This window comes from Ranitomeya imitator, chromosome 7 (genome assembly GCF_032444005.1).
Source record: "Ranitomeya imitator isolate aRanImi1 chromosome 7, aRanImi1.pri, whole genome shotgun sequence".
In the NCBI taxonomy this organism is placed as follows: Eukaryota; Metazoa; Chordata; class Amphibia; order Anura; family Dendrobatidae; genus Ranitomeya; species Ranitomeya imitator.
The window spans coordinates 170,652,977-170,666,994 of record NC_091288.1 but is presented as its reverse complement, the minus strand read 5'-3'; the positions used below and the strand labels follow the sequence as shown (position 1 = coordinate 170,666,994).

At 41.3% G+C, this 14,018-nt stretch overlaps 1 protein-coding gene across 2 annotated transcripts in view; it reads right to left on the bottom strand.

Annotated features, from left to right (window-relative positions):
• CLEC16A (C-type lectin domain containing 16A) overlaps nucleotides 1-14,018 on the bottom strand; it is a 285,953-nt gene that overhangs the window by 183,551 nt on the left and 88,384 nt on the right. For both annotated transcript variants that reach the window (XM_069734042.1, XM_069734041.1), the window contains exons 11-13: nucleotides 7,467-7,590; nucleotides 3,626-3,726; nucleotides 246-368 (exon numbers count right to left, since the gene is read on the bottom strand). In XM_069734042.1, the coding sequence (XP_069590143.1) occupies nucleotides 246-368; nucleotides 3,626-3,726; nucleotides 7,467-7,590 (348 nt within the window). The remainder of the gene's footprint in view (nucleotides 1-245; nucleotides 369-3,625; nucleotides 3,727-7,466; nucleotides 7,591-14,018) is intronic.

The window sequence follows — 14,018 nt, the reverse complement described above, 5'->3', positions numbered from 1 at the left end:
ATGTGGAAAACCTAAGTTCAAAGGGTCTCTGACCATTTGAATATGTGGGGGCACACATAAAACCGATGCATCCCCATCTTATCCATTGGTGGAAAATGGAGACAAAGGTCTATTTAGCCAACAAAGAGTATAAAAGTGTGAACAGGGGCCATGTGAACACTTGATAAAGTCATGGTGATGCCTGGTAAAATAAAAAAAAACAAAAACAAACACTTGGTATTAGTGAAATCTAATGCGTGCCTTACCTGGGCGTGCCGCTTGGCTCATTATTCTAATCAATCTCTCCACCAACGCGTGGTTGTAGGAATGGCTGTCTTTTGGTGGCTTCAACGACAACTGGATTTTTTCCAATTTCTCTGGATTTATTCCTAGCAACAAAAAGAAACTCCATATTACTACAAAGGGTGTTCTGTTTAGCATCGGTCAGCTTTTACCGTGTTAATCTAGTTGGTTCATTAAAGTACTCGGTGCAATTTATTACATAATGGATTTTTTTTTTTCCTCTCCTGGCAAATATAGAAGAATCACAGCTCTGCTTTGACAGCTTTAAAATTCAGGACAGAAGTAGAATAGCAGATATCAATAACTCATGATTCTGTCCGAGCAGCCTCAATAACTGAGAAATCGCCTCCCTGGATAGAAATACACTAGAACTTCTAACACATGGGCTTCAGGAGAAGTTGGGTCGAAAGACAACAAATATGGAGCAAATGTAAAATCCAGCCTCAATGGAGAGTGGAATTATCACCTATTTGCTGTTATAACCCTGAATTTTGACAACATTTTAACTAAAAAAATTTCTACATCTTCAAATTCTATTTGCTTAAAGAGTTTGTTCATTTATCTGATAAAAGTTTGCAATTACCGTAAGTGACTGCATACTCCTGAATTCATACCGTGTGCGGTAATCATGCCTCCAGAGATCACCAGTATCACCAGTGAGAGCGGGCAGCAACATGACCACAAAATTGCTTTTGCTTATTTCTGGCCACATTCAGACTAGTTGTGTCTGGCTATCTATCTATATAATTGTCTAAAGGGTACTTCCGTCTGTTTGTCTGTCTGTAACTAACTTCCGTAACGGAAATCCCGGCAGGCCGCGACCACTTAGCGACAGGCTTAGTCCGGCCGCGAATTGGCCCCTCCCTACTCCCCTCCAGTCAGCGCCAAGGTGTCACCCCATCCCGGACCAACTTTTTACTATTGATACTAAGGAGTATATGGCTTTTTTATTTTAATTTTTTTCTTTTAACAGGGATATGGTGCCCACACTGCTATATACTACGTGGGCTGTGTTATATACTGCGTGGGCTGTGCTATATACTACGTGGCTGTGCTAAGCGCAATGTACATACATACATATATATTCTAGAATACCTGATGAGTTAGAATTGGACCACCATCTAGTTCTTCATATAAGTGAAATGAGAGAATCTGTACAAGTCTAGTCAGCATGTGATTCCATGTATGCAAATCACATGCGTTCAGTTATGTGACCGCCCATTATTACTGGCGATACTGGTGAACCCGGAAAGCATACACAAAGCACGCTGTCAGCATTCAGAGCTCTGCAGTCACACAGAGCGACCGCAGACTTATAAGAAGACCGCATAACTTCTTTAGGCTACGTTCACATTTGCTTTGTTGGGCGCAGCGTCGTCGACGCATACGTCATGCGCCCCTATCTTTAACATGGGGGGCGCATGGACATGCGCCGGTATGCGTTGTACTGCGTTTTACGACGCATGCGTCATATAGACGCACAAGAGCGGGCGCAGAGGACACTACTTGTAGCGTTTTCCCTGCGCCGAAATTCCTGATCTGTAGGATCTTATGACAACGCATGCGTCGCAAAACGCTGCGTTGTGTACATGCGTTGTTGGTTGCGTCGCGTCGCCGACGCTGCGCCCAACAACGCAAATGTGAACGTAGCCTTAAAGGGAACCTGTCACATTGTACATGCATCCAATCTGTGGAGAGTATTGCTATAGAGAAGGAGAAGAATGATGTATCAGTTTGATGGAAAAGATCCAGTATAACTTGTGTTTTATTCATTATAATCCATGTTTGAATACAGGAGTCTAGTAGGCGGTCCTACTCAGTGATTGACAGCTGTCTCTGCATGCACAGTCATACACGGGAGGCTGTCAATCACTGAATAGGACTGCCCACTGGGCATAACAGAATGCCTTTAACATGTAGAACACCAATCATAAGAAGACTGAAGACGGACCGTAACCTTTTCAGTGAAATTCTTGTTGAAAAATGTTAAACATCTGACATCTCGACTCCGTAATCACCAGGATATCCTTAAAGACCTGACATTACTGCTTTGAGTAATAGAGTTTCACCGAAAGCGGTCTTGGCTATTTGAATGGACACGTTTGGTTTTGGGATCAGTTCCTCTCTCGATTACCACCCATTAGGACTGAATTTGCACCACTTTGCTTTCTGGCTTACCATACTGAATAGTTTCGTAGGATCACAGTGCACCACTTGCATGTTTACATGACTTTACTGTATGAGCCCTGTAAGGGACGCCCCTTGTAGAAAAATGGTTTAAAACCTTAAAATAATTACAGAAATCCTATAGTCTTTTTTTTATTATTATTTGTTTGAAGAGGTCGTCATCAAATAACCAAATAGGTCCAACACCCCCAAATACCAGATCACAAAAACAGTTCACCACCGGAGCCATTTGTAGAGAGCTACCCCAACAATCGGAATACAACCTTCAAAGTCTTTGTGTTCAGAGATACCAGAAAAATATGGACATTTTTAGGTGTAAATTGACGATACCTTTATTTTTTTATAGTTCTGTTTAAAAGCTGCGCCAACTCCCTGGTGACGTTTCTGCTTTTCAGTCTCCATTATTTCCTCATGTTGGTAATCTTATCTATTAACCATGCATTAGTGATACTTCTATTACCTGATAATATACCTGTGTGGACCTTAGTTTTTTTATGTGATGACTAGTGATGACTAGTGATGAGTGAGTATACTCGTTGCTCGGGTTTTCCCGAGCACATTCGGGTGGTCTCCAAGTATTTGTTAGTGTTCGGAGATTTAGTTTTCATCGCCTCAGCTGAATGATTTACAGCTACTAGCCAGGCTGAGTACATGTGGGGGTTGCCTGGTTGCTAGGGAATCCCCACATGTAATCAAGCTGGCTAGTAGCTGTAAATCATGCTGCTGAGGTGATGAAAACTAAACCTACTAGCAGTCACAAATACTCAGAGACCACCCGAGCGTGATGGGGAAAACCTGAGCAAGGAGTACCCTCGCTCATCACTAGTGTACACACATTTTAATCGTGTGTTTTATTCATTACTCAAAGTAGCAATAGTTTCGCATAACTTTTTGAGTCTTTGCAGGATGATCTATAAGGATGATTTGGGCAAGTGATGTAAATGGAAGCAGAGCATTGGTTATTATCTTTTGGGTATCGTTATGTGTTTTTAGAATGGAAAAGGTCTGCATGTGATTTCTTCTGTTTTATAACCTGACACATAATGGAACAGACCACCCCATAGTAATCAATGGGCTCTGTCTGCTTCAGTCAGGGAGTCGAACAGAAATGTGAACATAGTCTAGGATCCACTATCATTTTAGTAACCTCACTTACCGTTATTATGGGACTTGGCATAAAGCAGACACAAGACAAACAGAGTATAGTAATCGTCATCGGTGCACTCCAGCGTACTGTACACCAGGTCCAGGAAAGGCCTATGGAAGACACAAGGTTTACAACTTCTAAGGAACAAGATGTGGAATGCAGGACATTAAAAAAACTGCATTTTATACTGACAGCGAGAGTATGGAAATATAAAATAAATGGTGCGCACGGCTTAGGATGACCTTACATCACACAAATTACAAAAAGGAATATGGGCCGATGTAAACGTTAGGGCACCCTTGGAGATCAAGGTTTCAGACCTTAATTAACCTGATGGTGTTACCGTATTATGGATTGTTCACCACCATTGTTGCAAATTTCCAAACTTATTAAAAACCCAGCCTCCTCTAACCTTGTGCCAAAAATCAGCAGCCATGGGTTCTTCCAAGCAGCTGCCGAGCACTCTGAAAATGAAAATCGTGGAGGCCCACAAAGCAGGAGAAGGCTATAAGAAGAGAGCAAAGCGTTTTCAAGTCGCCGTTTCCTCAAGTGGATTTGTAATTAAGAAATGGCAGATAACAGGAACAGTGGAGGTCAAGATAAGGACTGGAAGACCAAGTCAGTGCAGAGATGAACTATGTATAACCATCTGTGCCCGGCCATGTAGAGGTGCTCTAGCTGGAGGAGGATTAGTGGACATTACTGACTGATCCTCCTGGAAGGGGTTATGCAATGTTTACAACGTTACTCATTTGTTTGGCCGAACATGAAACCGTTGTGCAATTCTTACAAGCGAAATGAATGGGAAAACCGGTGTCCTGCAACTGTACTTACACAGGTTTTTCCTTGTTCCTTGTGTGTACTGGAGCAGGAAATTGTTGCATGACCAGAGCTGGAGGTCAAGCACATGACACATGGAACTGTTCAGTCATCAGTAGCTCTGAGTATCTCAAACAACAATATAAATGGTATAAAAAAACAGAAGTATAAGCCCCAGACTTTACAGTACCATGCATGTGCTGTTAAAGGGAACTTGCCACCTGATCTCCAGAATAGATCCACAGTATGTGGGAAAATACTCAGTAACACACTGATGGAAATCCCAGCTATTTGTATGCTTAAAAGTCCTAATCAGTGATTGACATCTACTTTTTCATACACAGGCATATAAAAAAAAGTATCAATCTCTGAATAGGACCGCCCACCGGACTCCTAGGCATATGAAAAGGGGAGATTTCAGACTACAAGACAATTTACTGGCAACGTCCAGTCTATTTTAAGGTTAATAATCTCATTAGGTATTTTGCGTGTAAATATATTTCAATCTCGATATCTAGAATAAGACGTTTTCTCATTTATCCATTAGGGTCTGTGCACATCATGACAATTTTTCACATTTTTGTTGCATTTATTTCTGCACACAAAACCTAAAGCGGTTCCTGATGCCAGCACAGTGAATGGGAGTCTGACGTCTCATGCACACGGTGCTTGTTTGTGACATGCAGATTTGGTGCAGAATTAACTGAAGCGCGTTACTGTAGATTTCACCCATACAAATGAATAAGGAAAAATCTAAAACAAAAAAAAGAATGTAAAAAAGGCACTTATTTTTAGATGCAGAAAAGGTGTAGTAACTTCTGCACCAAATACATAAAGAAGCACTCTTCCTCCCATTAAAGTTTTTATCCTCTTAATATATTGCAATCATCGTATTATATGGCACTGTGTACTTAAAAATTGCTCATTTTGCCTTTCTACTCAACCAATTCTTCTCTTTTCCATTAGGTCTACGACATCACATGATTAATAACTGACGAGCTGAATCCTTCTAAGTTCTAGGTAGAAACAGGAGGTCAATTTTCCCTGTACGGCTCATCAGTCACTACAAAAGTCCCAGGCAGAGGGGAGGAGGAGCAGCTGAGTCAAGAGTTGAAGAGGGGAACAATTTTTGCAGGGAAAAAAGATTTCATATTTCTACTTAGCGAGAAAAAGAGAAAAAATTACTGGGTAGAAAGGCAAAATGAGCAATTGTAAGTACACAGTGCTGCATAATATGATGACTGCAATATATTAAGAGGATAAAAACTTTGATGGGAGTGATGCTTTAACGTGTGCACATTCCCTTATACTGTAATTCTATTACTCCATCACTCCTTCAGGCTTGTGCATACATATCTGCAAAGTAGATCTTTGCTAAACAAAATTTGTGCATGTGCTATAATTGGTGGCATGCTATTATACCCAATTCTAGGTCACCATGCGTTGCAGGTTTCTTTCCACATCCCTCACCGAGTCGAAGATTACAGATTAAATCCGTTCCTCTTTCTATTAAATATGTGTATATATTTATGGCTTTGAAGCGCTCTCCTTTTCACCCATGAGGAAGCCACATTGTGGCAATACGTGTGGGGTTTCCACACCCCCTTACCTTTGGGCGCACCTCTCCTTGGCATCACATATATTATATCACATTTTGTGGCATATTACACTGTAAACCATCCATTAGGGCATATATTATTATATCGGGTTGCTGTTTATTTAGGGCTTTCTTATTTTTTTGCTGTATATTTGCACATTTTAGTAGAGCTTTGGACACATTTTTACTTTGTAAGGATCACTCATTTATACTCTAGAACCAGATAACTTGTCACAGTGACTGGTTTCATGGTTTACATAGATTGTAAACTTGCGAGCAGGGCCCGCATTCCTCTCGGTATCTGTTTTATGTGGTTATTGTTATTCTGTAATGTCTTTTATTGTCTGTTAAGTGCTACGGAATAGGTTGGCGCTATAGAAATAAAATTATTGTTATTTATTACATTATATGTGCCGTATTTGCACTTTTTACATGTTTTATACTTATTTACTTGTCCAATAAAGATGTGAACAATTTCTAAGCCTGGTTTAGTGCATACGATCTACTTTATATAGCTCATTTTCTTCTTCTAAATCATACGGAATCTTTTTTTTTTTTAAATAGAATTATAAATTAATCGACATGGGTCATCCTGCTCTAAAGCATGACACCATTAGGCTGAATAGGGTCTTCATAGTAAACGTTTCCTTTAATAAGGAATCTGTCAGTAGGATCAGCCCTCCTAAGTCGTCTATATGGAAGCGTAGGTTACAAACTCGAATAGAATGATACCTTGATATCTGCAATCTGATGTCCAATTCCCAAATTCATGTTTTTATTTTATATGTAAATGAGCTGTTAAGATCTATGGGCCGGACATAGATCTCTGAGAATCTGCCTCCAGAGATTATTTTAAATGAAAGGAGTTACCAGAGTGAGACATGTAGATCAGGAGAGCAGACTGTCAGTCATTACAAGTCTCACTCTGGTAACGCCCCCTTTTATTTAAAATAAGCTCTGGAGGAACATGCTCTACGTCCGGCCCATAGATCTGAACATTTACATATTAAGAAAAACGTTGGTTTCTCTGGAATAAGACATCGGATTGCAGATAACTTATTTTATTCGGTTCCATATGACCTATATGCCCTTATTGACGGCTTAGGAGGGGTCCCCTTACTGACAGATTCCCTTTAAATACCGTTACAATCATTTATTAAGCATACTATAAATGCACGGCTCTTAACGAGGAAACAAAAAAGCAAAAAGAAGTGGAGATTACACATAAATGTAGACCTGTGTTAGCATGGCTTGTTTTATGCTGGAGAAAAGAAAACGAACAAGGAAAAAAATATATATATTTGCCAAGGTCACAGTGTAATGGCCAACTTCTGCATCAGCTTGCCACGGCCAGCCTATAAAAGGGGCTTTACAAATTATGGATGCTACCATAGCTGCAGCTTGTGTGCCGACACTAGTTCACCGTTTCCTTACCTGCTCTCACCGGCCTGCGCCCCGGCGGCAGCGGCACTCTTCTCCTCATCGGTCGTGTTCTCCTCCTTTACAGGCATGGGCTTTTCTGCAGCTTTCGATCTTTCCATGATCACCATTTCGATTTCTAGAAAATACAAAAAGGCACAAACGACTTTATTAACTGTACTGTCTATGCCATTTTCTTTTTCTATTACTGTGAATTAATCTTATAAACAACAATTTTAGGAAGAAATTTGGCACAAAAACAATCTTTAAAGTGAGCCATAAATTTGGTAAATACTGGCTATATAGTCAGTGACCGACGTAGTATTTCAGGCTTACAAAGAACCGGTATTTTTGACTAGCCTGACGGGCGAAGAAGCCCTGCCCCGTCCCGCCACGGCTCTGCCTATTTAGGCAGAGCGGAGTCAAACTGGTGAAAAAAAAATCCTAAAGTCACAATTTTTTGCGCAACTCCCCGTTGCATAGAAGCTAGTTTTGCATATTTTGAAGACGTTTACACCAGCTTTGATGAATCTGCCCCATTGCCTTTTCGTGTTGTTTTCGCTTCCCTTCAGTTAATATTTGGCCTGCATGAAAACAAATTTGGTGGCGACATGGAAATAGTTAATGAGCGGATGGTGATGGATCCATAATTCTCTGCATCTATAGTTAATATTTTCATTTCACAACTGTGTACTGTGAATGGGATGTGATCGGATCCTAAATAACTTTATAATAGATTGTGCTCAGTATTGTAAGAGACGCAGCTTCAGGTATAATATGGTTTGTAGTCATAAAACATGATGACAAAGAAACATGCCATGTACTACAGGGATCACCATAACAATACACCAAAGTTTATTGTGACACAATAGAGCCAAAAAACAATATATATATATATATATATATATATATATATATATATATATATATATATATATATATATATATATAAAGCTGAGTGTATGTATGTATGTATGTATGTATGTATGTATGTATATCAAGCCATGTCCGCTCCACATAGCCACACTCACTCCACATGCAAAGCCTGGTCCTCATGGCCCACGTTGTTAGCGCACACTTTGAAAGCCACACTGCAAAACTCACCGGCTGCGAAGTCTCAGTGTGCAGCAGGCACAGGCCACATCTAGCTCTGTCGTGTCTAGAATGAAGTCGCTCCTGTGAGGCATGACGTCAAGGGAAAGGGAGGAGCCTCATGGATTACACCGCTGTACTCCTAACAGGAAGTTGCTGTGCACGTGTGAGGAGAGAATGAGAGAAGTGTGGGGAAGATAGTGGGTCGCGTGGGCAAATAGTGGAGCGCGAGGGGCAGGTAGTGGAGCGCATGCACAAGAAGCAAATAGTGGCATGCATGCGTGAGAGGCAAATAGTGGAGAGTGTGCACGAGGGGCAAATAGTGGAGAGTGTGGGTGAGGGGCAAATAGTGGAGAGTGTGCGCGAGGGGCAAATAGTGGAGAGTGTGCGCTAGGGGCAAATAGTGGAGAGTGTGCGCTAGGGGCAAATAGTGGAGAGTGTGCGCTAGGGGCAAATAGTGGAGAGTGTGGGCGAGGGGCAAATAGTGGAGAGTGTGGGAGAGGGGCAAATAGTGGAGAGTGTGCTTGAGGAGCAAATAGTGGAGAGTGTGCGAGAGGGGCAAATAGTGGAGAGTGTGCGAGAGGGGCAAATAGTGGAGAGTGTGCTTGAGGAGAAAATAGTGGAGTGTGTGCGCGAGGGGCAAATGAGAGAAGTGAGTTGCTGCTGCAGTATGAGGCTGTGTATAAGACCACTTTCACAAGTCTGGCTGGCTGTGTGAAAGGGTTATTCTAGCTCTGAGAAATGATAGTATCAACAAGATCAATCTTCAAATTTTAAGTCTCCGTCCAAGTATGTGCACGATCTACAAGTCTGTGTATACAGTAACAGACCCTGATCAAGAGTTACTGTATCTAATAGAGTTCCTCAACTCCTTGGAAGCAAAAAGACTTCCTCCGCATAAACTCTTTCTAAAACTTGGAACACCTATTCTGCTGTTGAGAAATTTAGATCCACCATAGTTGTGTAATGGAACAAGACTCTTGATTAAGAACCTGTTTACACATGTAAATGAAGCAACCATTTTGACAGGATGTGCCAAAGGAGAGGACATTTTCATTCCAAGAATTCCACTCATTCCATCTGATTTGCCTTTTGATTTTAAAGGGAACCTGTCACCCCCCAAATCAAAGATGAGCTAAGGGTACCGTCACATTTAGCGACGCTGCAGCGATCTAGACAACGATCCCGATCGCTGCAGCGTCGCTGTGTGGTCGCTGGAGAGCTGTCACACAGACAGCTCTCCAGCGACCAACTATGCGAAGTCCCGTGGTAACCAGGGTAAACATCGGGTTACTAAGCGCAGGGCCGCGCTTAGTAACCCGATGTTTACCCTGGTTACCAGCGTAAACGTAAAAAAAACAAACACTACATACTTACATTCCGGTGTCTGTCCCCCGGCGCTGTGCTTCTCTGCACTGACTGTAAGCGCCAGCCGGAAAGCACAGTGGTGACGTCACCGCTGTGCTCTGCTTTCCGGCCAGTGCTTACACAGTGCAGAGAAGCACAGCGCCGGGGGACAGACACCGGAATGTAAGTATGTAGTGTTTGTTTTTTTTACGTTTACGCTGGTAACCAGGGTAAACATCGGGTTACTAAGTGCGGCCCTGCGCTTAGTAACCCGATGTTTACCCTGGTTACCAGCGTAAACGTAAAAAAACAAAGTGCGGCCCTGCGCTTAGTAACCCGATGTTTACCCTGGTTACCAGTGAAGACATCGCTGAATCGGCGTCACACACGCCGATTCAGTGATGTCTGCGGGAGTCCAGCAACGAAATAAAGTTCTGGACTTTCTGCTCCGACCAACGATGGCACAGCAGGATCCAGATCGCTGCTGCCTGTCAAACACAACGATATCGCTAGCGAGGACGCTGCAACGTCACGGATCGCTAGCAATATCTTTCAGTGTGAAGGTACCTTAAGCCCACCAGCATCAGGGGCTTATCTACAGCATTCTGGAATGCTGTAGATAAGCCCCCAATGTATCCTGAAGGAGGAGAAAGAGGTTAAATTTATACTCACCCAGGGGCGGTCCGATCCGATGGGCGTCGCGGTCTGGTCCCTCCTATCTTCATAGGATGACGTCCTCTTCTAGTCTTCATGCTGTGGCTCCGGCGCAGGCGTACTTTGTCTGCCCTGTTGAGGGCAGAGCAAAGTATTGCAGTGCGCAGGTGCTGGGCCTCTCTAACCTTTCCCGACGCCTGCGCACTGCAGTACTTTGCTCTGCCCTCAACAGGGCAGACAAAGTACGCCTGCGCCGGAGCCGCAGAGTGAATACAAGACGAGGACGTCATCGTAAGAAGATGGGAGGCCCTGGACCGCGACTCCCATCGGATCGGACCGCCCCTGGGTGAGTATAATCTAACCTCTTTTTCTCATCTTTCAGGATACATCAGGGGCTTATCTACAACATTCCAGAATGCTGTAGATAAGCCCCTGATGCTGGTGGGCTTAGCTCATCTTCGATTTTGGAGGTAACAGGTTCCCTTTAAAAGCCTCCAGTTTCCAGTTCGACTGGCATTTGCAATGTCAATTAGCAAGGCTCAGGGACAGGCCTTGAAAGTAGTAGGGATCGATTTGCAATTTCCATGTTTATCCCATGGTCAACTTTATGTGGCCTGTTCAAGAGATGGAACTGACAAAAATCTGTTCATCTCTGCACCGGAAGCAAAAACCAAAAATGTTGCTTATCAAAAGACTATCAATACCTGGGTAATCATTTAGTTAATTTGTGTTGCAAATCTGTAATGTTGAATATAATGAAAAATATTTTTATGTGCAATAAAATCATTATAATTTGCTATAACTAACCACAGTTAGTTAATATGCCCGGGCAACGCTGGGCTCTTCAGCTAGTTAAAAATATTTAAAAGTCATCCAATGACATAATGCAAGAATCAACCCACAATACAGTTGTTTAAACCACAGCTAATATGTGAACCATATACATATGAAATTCACTGTAAATGTGTCAGTAACACCAGAAACCAGATAAAACAGGGAATATAAGATCAGAACTAAAAGAACCATATAGGATAAGAGCCCTAACACTAAATAAATGAAAGTATCAAAGAAATTCTTAAAAAGTGGTATCAAGATCATTAAATACAAGTAGCCCACATATGGCAATTTTTAAAGAGATTAAAAGAGCCCAATGTGTGGGCATAAATAATTGAAAAAGAGCCCGTGTGACATTTTATATGGTTTATAGTCATCTACAGGTTTTTAAATGCCCTGTAAAAAAAAAAAAAAGTACAGACACTGACACCAGTGCGCACGTTCACTCTGAACTGTGACACCAGTTTCAGTGTTATTCCTGTGATGCCATGTTTCAGATTTACACCTATATACACGCTTTATTATAGCTTAGAATCGAAACATGGCACCACTGGAATAAAACTTCTTGCTGAAACTTGAGTGCTGTCTCACTATTGTTAATATTGAATCACTGCTAACAATCATGATCAGCTGCAGTGAAGTACAGAGACCGGCAGGAGACCAGGGAACATTAGGACCGGAGTGGTGGAGGAATTACTTCTCTAATTATATAACATTCTAAACTATTTTCAAATTTTTTTTAAAGCTAGACATCCCCTTTTAGTGTCATGTCCTTGAATGAAACTAAAGACTGCGTCATGCGCTTACCCCTCTTGCTTTATGCTATGTATAACAAATTCTTCTAGAAAAAAAAGACATTTTGAAAGCAATAATTTAATGGGAAGAATAAGCCTGAAATGTTACACTTAAAGTAACTCACTAGTAGTCAAAAAACAATTAAAAAGACCCTCCTACCATTTCCAAACTTTTATTTCAATACTATAAAAAGGCAGAGCTAAAGGGTCCAACAGGATCAGACAGCATTACAAAAATGAAGGGAAGGGGCATCTTGTTTCTATCTTAATAGTTTAGATTGTAACCCACTAGTAGTGAAATCAAAAGCAAACATGTGGGTAGCCTACGACTGCAGGAAAGTTAGACTAGTCACACAAATTGTAAAATAGTAAAGTCTCTAACTAAAGCACTGAGACCTGTCATAAGTACAGAAAGGGCCCATGTTCTGTTATCCCCACCTATCACTATGACCTTGATGAGTCCATGCTCTGTGATCTACACCCATCATTATGACCTTCGCAGGTCCATGCTCCGTCATCCCCACCTATCACCCTGACCTTCATGAGTCAAAGCTCTGTAACGGTGTAATGCCAACCTATCACTATGACCTTTACGGGTTCATACTCCGTGATCGCCAGCTATAAAACTTTCACAGGTCCTTACTCTGATCTCCACCTAGATCAATAATCATCACTATCAATAAGAAGAGAGAATCAAAACGCAATGCTGTCTAAAAACAATCAAACGAGACAGAGGGAGGCTGAAAAGACCTGAAGGTCTGTGGATGGATACCATGTTTTGGCATAGGTGGTTTTCCCTTTTGCGATGCTGCCCTTCCAGTGGTTGTTCCTTCCCGGTGAAAGACCTGGCTATTTATTGCTTGCGTTGAGAAACACGTGATGCTGTCTCCGCGGCTTTTCTACATGCATAAACCATGATGTTGCAATGTAATGGCCTCAGCATGAAGAGTATGAGATAAAGTGATAGAACCGGCATATTTTCCATGGAGTGGTCAGAATACTTCAGAAGATTTACGAGCAGCATTTCTCAATTTAGACTTGTAAATTGCAGGATTACAATCAAATGCTAAAAGGGTAATTAACCATTGTTAGTAGCACTATAAAGATTACTCTATTGTGAGCAAATATTGTATATGTATATTATCAACCTGATCTAAACGGCTTTGTGATCATATTGGAGATGGTTTCCAGAAGATTTTCATTCAAAACAGTGATGGTCAACACATATGCTGAATTTGCCAAAACTTTCCTTTCTTTGTCCTGTAATTTTAATTTCAGCCGTACTGTTGTAATGGAAAATCAGAAAAAAAATTAAATGTAGCATCTTTACGTGTTTATCACAGTAAACTATTAATAAGTAGCAGAATATTATATTTCTCAAATATACAATTTTAAAATTCAGTATTTCTGTACAGGATGCTGACTAGGCCATGGTAATGTTTCATTCATCGTCCTGAAATGTAGCTAATGGATGACTCCACATCATTAGGAAAACAACGTTCCACCAGTGTAGTAGGCACCCTTGTCCAGATCGCCATGAAAAATTCCTGAAGAACATGGGTGGTTTTACACATAGATCTAAGAAAGAAAACACTAAGATTTTGTTGCTGGAAATTTTGACGCAAAACATGCAGATGCCCGATTTTAGCATTCAATAGTGGATTTCTTAAATTTAAAAAAAAACATACAATTTTGTGGTTTTTAGCAGTTTTAAAGTGTCGGGTCTTACAAGTTTTTTTTCTTTACGATTCTCTATAGAATAGGAAAACTGTATGAATAATCACAGTGAAAGGTAAATTTGTTTGGTTATGTGCGCAGTTTTTTTGCCGAGTTTTCAGAACAGAAA